Here is an 8,701-nt window from a genome sequence, read left to right as displayed (position 1 = left end):
TTAGCGGGTTAACCATATCATAAATTTTCTTAAAATCACTAGTAAATCGCAATAGGAGAAGGAAAAAAAAAAGAATAGCATACGCGTCGATTACTTTTAAATTTTGGTTTAAAGAGGAGTCACGAGATAAAGGACATTTTAAATGTTCTTTTAGATTATTCTTACACTTTAGTATTCTTTTAGTTACATTTCAAAACTTACTTGTAACAGTTTAACCAAAGATTTAGGATCCAGTCCCCATGTTGTGGTATGCACATCAAACTGCAAAAATATAAAACAATACTTAGTCATTCTGAGGGGGGAGGGAAGATGAAGAAAACTAGTTATAACATGAGAATAAAATCCTGTTTGCCATTTTCACCAAATGAGAAAAATGTCACCAAACTCTGGAAAATTTTTAAAATTAAGTGCTGTTTCTTGTTTTGTTCCTTCGTACGACCACTAGTTGACGATTCCCACCCCAATAAAAATTCTAGTCGCGTTTCTACGTAATTTGTCTGGAAATGCGTAAAAATTTGATGGTCAACAGGACTTAACACTAATATACCATAGTCAATCAGTAACAGTTAAAATACTTGCCTCTTTTAAACATCTATGTCCATAGGTTTGGAGAAACTCTCGGAACTTAACCCCGGCAGTTGTAGGCGAAGTTTGCAACCAGTTCGTCGCATCCTGAAATAAATTATTTCAAGTGAAAGAGGAATAGAAAAAGAGACCAATACAGGATACATAAACTATTAAACTCTGGTCTTAAAATTAATGCAATTAAATAATACCAAACGATCTGGAACATTAATTGTACTCCTCTATAACAGTAGATTAAACAATCTACTTATCATATGGCTCACTAAACCAGCATTCATTAACTTATTTGCTGGCTCAATGTAAAATTCAACGTGATCATACCTCGATGTTCATGGCCTTGAAATCCTCCCTAGTCATGTGTTGCACGATGGAGCAAGCTACATCCTGTAAAAGAAATTTTAAAAATAATAAAAGTTGATTTTTTTGACATTTTGAATTCAAATTATGGTTTTCACAATCACGAATTTCGATAGGACCCTACTCGTTGGATCTTGTGTGTGTAGACGTGTGTGTAGGTATGGGGGGGGGGCGTGTGTGCGTGCAGGCGTGTGTGTGTATATCTGTGTAGGCATGTGTGTGTGTTTATATCTATGTAGGCATGTGTGTGTAGGTGCGTTATCTTTATTGGTGTTTTCTCTGAAAAAAAAACGTGATTTTGCACAAGAAATCGGTTTTTAATATAAAATATGCTTGGGGGGAAAAATGAATGATAGAAAAAGTGAACGATTTGTAACCATAGCGATGAAAATTAGACTTCTTAATTCATATCAAAAACAACGAGCTAGATTCTTTCTCATCGTCATGGTAATCTGAAAAATCAGAGCAACATCAACATCAATCAAGTGAGGTTAATAAGCAATTCACGATTGCTCACGGAAAAAATGTTTCCTACTTGTCAAAAAAAAATATATATATATAAATATATATATATATATATATATATATATATATATATATATATATATATATATATATATATATATATATATATATATATATATAAAAATGAAATTTTATACATAATATATAGCTATGATATATATTTTATATGAAATATGTATCTGAACCTGCATAGCTCCTGGTACATCGGCACTGACAACGTTCGACGCCGACGAAAGAAGGCGGGAGAAGTCGCTGTAAGCTTCCGTGTCAAAGTCTAGATAGAAAAAATACAATGATTAAAGAAACATTAAGATTCAATGGAAGCATTACGGCATTATCTTACTTGACAACGAAACCTCCTTAAACGAAAGGAAATAAATATATATATATATATATATATATATATATATATATATATATATATATATATATATATATATATATATATATATATATATATATATATATATATATATATATATATATATATATATATATATATATATATATATATATATATATTTTAATCTAGAGCTCATCTCTATAAGCTTGGTATGCACTAAAAGGTGTGAAATAAAATCAGGATATGATTTTTTGATTGCAAAACTCAAGAATTGCCGTTAATTTTAATATCTTCATATTTAGGTTTGTTCGAAAGCAGCCAAAAAAGTTTGAATTAAAAATTTGAAGTGGCATACATCGTTGTACGAGTAGTTTTTGCAATACCGCCTATATTTCTTCTCTCAATTTTTAATGTAAATTTCACTGGCTACTTTATATTAGAGTTTTCCTAGATATGAAGACATTTGGATTAACTACAATTTTTGAGTTTCACGATCATCATTTCCTCATTTTTTTTCTCAGAAACTCGTTATAACCGGTAAAAACCGACAGAAACTGGCAAAAACTTTAAAATGTCTTTAATAACTCAAGTAATTAGTAAATGATATTTGTTTAAGTAAACTAAAAAATTAAACATCATTTCATCGTTAAAAAAAAAAAAAAATAAAATCCAATGCTAGTGCCCTTGATTTAGTTCAGAAAGGGAACTTTTCAATTGCAGAGGCTCATAGTATTTGGATTAGTTTAACAAAGGATAAAAAATCATATGGAGGTACTTAGGAAAGAGGAGTGACATACAGAATTAAACAGGCATTACTGCTTGTAATTTGCTCACTTATATGCTTCCTCTAAATTGTTTGTGATTGAAATTATCATGTCATGTGCTTCAAGAAGAAAGTGGCAGAATTTTACTTGCCTAGATTTTGTACCTAATGTCACAGTTTGCAAAACAAATTGGCCCCATTTCTCAAAACTTATTTTTCCAGTCAAATTTTTACCACAACCCCAGTTACTACATGGTGGACCAGTTAGACAATAGATAAAAGTTTCACGAACATTGCTTGCTCCTTGATGCATTGTCTGCTAGCTCTTCTGTTTCAAGAATATCCTAAAATTTCTCATTTGTGCGTATTAAAGTGAGAACCTGTTTAGATTTTTGAAACCACCTTTTCTAAGAGGCAATTGCAGGGTCCAAACAATGTAACATTTGATTTTGAATTGTGATAATTTTGTAATAAAATTACAGTGCGTTGGTTAACAATTATTTTTTCCATGCATTTTCTATTGTATATCAAGAATTTATTTTTCATTTTGTGAGTTTTTGCCAGTTTCTGCCGCAAAGTGACAGAAAGTGGTTTTTGCCATGCCGGTTTTAACCGGTTTCTACCAGTGGTTTTAACCGCCTCGGCAGAAAGTTGCCAACCCTGAGTTAAAATGAAACAAAAGGATTACTAACGTTCTTTGTTCTTTCCAAGTATGAGAAACAAGAAAATATTCCAGGCCATAGATCCTTCCGTACATGAGATATGAAGGTTAAAACCCTAAAGACAAAAGAAAAAAATGGATGAGAGGAAAATTTGACATAACAAAAAAGTACAAATTCAATATACTAAGTGATGTCGCTTAGTTGTTGATCGTGTAAAAATGTAAGTAAATTATCGAATTCGTGCAAATCGAAGTCTCTATTCACTACAACTATTATCTAAATTTTATTCGAGCATACCATATCAAATAAATTTATATTTGTATTTGAATAGCTTTCATACAATTTACTTGTAATAATTTAGCTAGCACGTTCTGAAAGACATAATCATGTCTAACGAAAGTTAAATTAATTTACTAGCAGTTCAGTGAAGTACAAAATCTTGCTTTAAAGCAAAGAAGAATAATTGTAGAATATAAGACTTCTAAACTAAAATGTTCTGAAAAAAATAATTAGCAATTTGAGTTCGTAGTAGGGTAGACCGGGGCACGTTTACGAGGTTTTTTTTTTTTTTTCAATGAATTTTCTAATTTTTATGTTCTAACTTAGGACATTTTGGACATTGTGGTTTTATGAAGCAGTTAATGGAGTCAGAATTGGTATATTTAGTTGTTGCTCAGTTACTGTTTTTAACCATTAAAAAAATTATTTTTGAGCTCAAGTCGGTTTCGGAAACTTGCCCCGGACACCAGGGTACGATTACGCATATTTATTTCGACACCTAAAGTCAGTGTTTTGAACATAATGTCTTACCATCTTTAAAAAAAAGCAAATTTATTTCAGACTGAATAGTGTATAAAGTAAAAGCTCAGGATTGAAGACAGCACTGTATGATTTAAGTTATAAGATACGAATTTGTAACTTAATTAAAATTGAAATGGTGATTTTCAAAACTAAATAGCTTAAAAATACTAAAAAGGTTTGAGACAGTTCGGAGTGAAAAAAGTATCAGGTTCATACTTAAGTAAAACACAGTAAAAACGTGCGTAAATGTGCTTCGACGGAAACGCGTAAACTTGCCCCGTCGCCCACTTTGGATTTATTTCTAACGTGCAAAATAAATAAATAAATAAATAATAATAATAACATCATACAGATACAATTCTCAAAAAAGGATAAAATTCTGCAAATTTTTATATATTTGTTCTTTATTAACGAAGTATTATTTGTTCACAATAAGCTTCAAAACGTTCAACACAAAATTTACTCAGCTTGGTAAAAAACAAGATTTTTCTTTCCGCGTAGACCGAAGCTCGACTGAAGTTCAAAAACTTGTGAGAATATTTGCTTAGGTGTAGTATCAATATGTTATGGCTGTTGGCTCTCCAGTTATAATTCGTTTTGAAAAAAGGGCCCTGCTTAAACGTGCTCCGTCTACCCTACTCTTAGCATAGAGCCAACAACCACTACAGCTGTTCAAAAAGTTAGAAATCCATGCCATGCCCATTCACGTATTCGAAGCAATTAAAAAAAATCGTGACCCAATTTTAGGGCAGGAATTGAAATGGAGGGAGCAAGCCCATTGATTGGCTAAGCAAAAGCTTGTGCAAAGAGCTCAAGTCACGTGACTCGACATCGGCGAATGGTTGACACGTTTTACGTGAAACTAGCGAAAAAAACCTGATTTCTTCCAATGCTTTTCTTTAAAATCTATTACATGATTTGGGGTCTTTCCTTCACGAATGAAAGTCTTCACTCCATCCATTTTATCTCCTCTCAATGGACTGAACGTATTTCAGTCCATTGAGAGGACTGACGCGGGAGCTTAATCTGTAAGCTCCCGCCGATTCAGCTCTGCCAGGACTAACTGAACGGAACGAAACTTCCCAATCATAAAAAGAAATTCCAACATAAATGTACGTTTAAGTACTTTTTGTTGCAATTTTTTTTAGGAAGTTAATACCTCGAGGAGTTAATTAATTACATTTTGTAATTCTGGAAACACAATTGGCTAATTAACAAGACTACACGTATAAAGCTAAATGACCTTATGTTTTCATCATCTGCAAAACATTGTGTGTTAACACAGACCTTATCAGGTTTTAAACCTAAGGAAAGAATTTTTATTAGTCACAGGCCTGTTCAAGTCTACCGTTTTAGAGTTTACAAAATCTTTATGCTGCGCCAGAAAACGTGAAGAATTTACGGGGTGTATCGAAACACATTTGTTCTTTCGATTCTTTCCGCAGATTACTGCGATGATTTATTCGACCCCACAGCAATACTTTTCAAGGTTTATATGAATATGCATATTAGGGTGGTTCAAAAATACATGTAAAAAAAAAGTTTCTCCTAGATACCGGGACACCCCTCAATATTTTTAGACTTGTGCATACGAAGTGAAAGAATTTTAGCTTCCTATTTTAACTGAGAGAGGATGCTCAAGCCCTCCCCCCCCCCCCAAACTTCAATAGTATGGGTAGGGGGGTTAAAAAATACTTCGAATTGAAAAAACAATGCTACATATTATAATATACACTAGAAACATTCATATACATTGCAATAAAACAGTTATTTACAAAAAGAAAAAAAAAAGAAACAGCTGGGGAAATTAAGTATTTCTAATTTGTGGCATTTTCTGTGATACGTCTAATGTTAAATTAAGTGACCATTGAGCACCGTCTTAAAATTTGAATAAGAAGCTAAGATGTTTACAGCATAATACTATTAAGTGTAAAAAAAAAAAAAAAAGGGCGTATCCTGGACTCAAGCTGAAAAAAAGTTTTTTGGAACCACCCTAATGCATATAGGTGCGCAACGAAGGGGGAAGAGTTTGAAGTAAGCACTACAAAAGCTGTGGTTAACGACAATGTTTTAACAATCCTAACTAGACAACTAATAACCACATAACGCTTGGGGGAAAAATCACTTTCCATATTTAGTTCAAATCTTTTAAATGAACACTAAAGAAGCAAGTGCTGACACATTCTGGTTATATTTCACATTGTCTAACTGTTAATATAAGACAACAGTAAAATACTAACTGTACACAAAGCGCCAGAAAAGTCACATTCGCGATATCATTGATCACGTGGAAAATAGCAATCGTCTTTAGAATGTAATAAGGTTACAAGACATTAAAAAGCGAAATTTTACTGACATTAATTCAGAGTACTGACAACAAGTAAGGAAATTAGTAGTAGCAAAAACGATTTTTTTTTCCAAAAACTGCGAATGCAAAACAAACTTTTCGTACAAAACATGAATATTACACATTTCTGATCGTGAATATGTTTATTGCATTTCATTTTATTGTTTTTTAAACAGTTATTTCCAACCCTCCCCCCCCCCAAAAAAAACACGGAAAATGCGTTCCTGATTTTTTACGCAAATTATTAATTTTTCTTTCGAATTCTTTTCTTTTTTTTCACAAAAAAAAGGGAAAAAATTGAACTTTTTATGTGGTTTAGTCGGGTTTTTTTTTGTTGAAATAGTCACCTTTTGTACAGTTGACTGCACAATAGTAATTTATGCCCATACTTTGGCTAAAATAGTCGCCATGATCGCCTTTGCTTCAAAATAGTAGTTTTAGTCGCTTCTTTAGTTGCTGGTGGAAACTCTGCATGAGATTTCACAACTTTCTACGGCAGTAGCAAAATATTTTGTACATTTATGTTCTTGATACATTTTTAATCAAATATTTACTTTGTGCCTGCCTTAAAATGTAAAATATCAACTTACCCCGTCATATTCGGAGCAAGAATTCATGAGGGCATGGAACATTTCTTGTGAGGATTTGTACTTCTGAACAGGAAACTCGAAACTTTCCAAATGTTTCTTTACTTTTTTTGCCTCCCACATGGCAAAAAACAATTTCTACAATAAAGAAAGTGAAAGCACAGTTTTGAATAGTTTTTGTTTTTAAAATTGCAGGAGTACTAATACAGATTGAGTAAATGTTTCATAAAAAAAACTAGCTGGGTAGTCCTTCTTTGCCCGCTCCACCTTGAAAATAAAAATTGTGTCAAGTGACGTATATTCAACAATGAGGCTTAAATAAATGAATTTTAAAAAATGCAAAATTTCCCTCCCAAACACTGAAGATCGATATTAAAATACTTTTAAGAATTTAAATCGAGAAAGATGGATTTAAAAAACGTAACCATGGAAACACAAAATAAAATAAGTTAAAGGAATTAAAATGCGAAAGAAAAGGGTTAACAATTTGAATGGAAATGAGATTTTTTGAACTTGAGTCAAAAAAATTTGTAACTTTTTTTCCTTTCGATATATAAGTTTAGTTTAACGACCATAGGTCAAAATGGATCTGGAGTAAAAAATATCGCTTTTTCTAATGGTGTCAAAAAGAAAACTGTGGGACAATTCCTTCACTTTTAGCCTACTTTCCCAGTAAAAGTCAGAGAAGGAAAAAAAAGCATAAAAGAAGGCTAAATGCATCTTGACAATATTACAAAAAAATTTTGTTAAAACATCAATGTTTTTAACATTGATATTTTACTTTCGATGTTTTTGGACTGTCGATGTTTTGGTTTCAATGTTGATGTTTTTTGCATTTTAATTGAAAATTATCATAAAATTTGCTCCAGTTATCTCGCTAGGTAATTAAGTTTACATAGAGTTGCCAAAAAAAAAAAAAATCATTTTTTGCACCCATTTTATAAAATCAATTTTTCTGTGTAGAGGATGATTTTTGGGACGATCACTACAAGATAGTAGAAGATTAACTAGAGAGTGAGGAAGAGATTAAAGCTATTGGAAGAACCTGACACTGGTAGTCTAGTGCCAGAACTTGCAGTCTATTTCAAGGCTCCAGTTCTTAAACTAAAGGAAAATCCTATACGTTACTACGGTGAAAATTCTAACTTTAAAAATTCTGAGCTGGTAAAAGTTGCTTTAAAGTATTTGATAGTGACGGCAACTTCTGTTCCATCGAAAAGAGATGTTTTTCAGATTGGTTGGATAGTCTGCGAAAAGAGAAATGCTTCTGGGGCATTCTGGGGGACATAGTAAACAAACTTCTTTTTCTCCACGCTGGCAACACCAATATTCGGGGTTACTTATGGATTTCCCCCAACAAGTCTTCCCTCTATTACTTACGATTTGTGTTTAATTATTAACTAACAGTAGAACAAATATTTCTTGCTCTCAAAAATAATTTTTAGAATTAATTTTGTATTTTTAAAATAATTAGCACAACTTTTTCTTATCATTCAACTGACGGTAAATGCTATGATACATTTCTTCTTAGATTCTTTTTTGATGCAAATTTAACTTTTAGTTTCATTCAGATTGAAAATATTTCTTTATTACTATAGCTAGTTTGTATTAATCGGTGCTTGTATTACATTATCAATTTTTGTCCTACTATAATACCAAGATGTTGCGAAGTTATTCTTATTTTAAATTATATTCATGGTTTGAGATTCAGTATTTTCAACATATTCGTCG

At 31.9% G+C, this 8,701-nt stretch overlaps 1 protein-coding gene across 1 annotated transcript in view; it reads right to left on the bottom strand.

The window, feature by feature from the left end:
- Positions 1-201: 201 nt before the first annotated feature.
- LOC129234796 (putative phosphoenolpyruvate synthase) overlaps positions 202-8,701 on the bottom strand; it is a gene marked incomplete at its 3' end in the record, with an annotated part of 77,594 nt that continues 69,094 nt past the window's right edge. The window contains 6 exon segments of the mRNA XM_054868744.1: positions 202-261; positions 580-672; positions 907-969; positions 1,653-1,741; positions 3,266-3,350; positions 6,974-7,108. Of these exon segments, the coding sequence (XP_054724719.1) occupies positions 202-261; positions 580-672; positions 907-969; positions 1,653-1,741; positions 3,266-3,350; positions 6,974-7,108 (525 nt within the window).

The sequence above is a fragment of the Uloborus diversus genome, chromosome 1 (genome assembly GCF_026930045.1).
Source record: "Uloborus diversus isolate 005 chromosome 1, Udiv.v.3.1, whole genome shotgun sequence".
NCBI lineage: Eukaryota > Metazoa > Arthropoda > Arachnida > Araneae > Uloboridae > Uloborus > Uloborus diversus.
The sequence above is the reverse complement of the archived record's forward strand: the minus strand, read 5'-3'. Positions and strand labels throughout refer to the sequence as shown.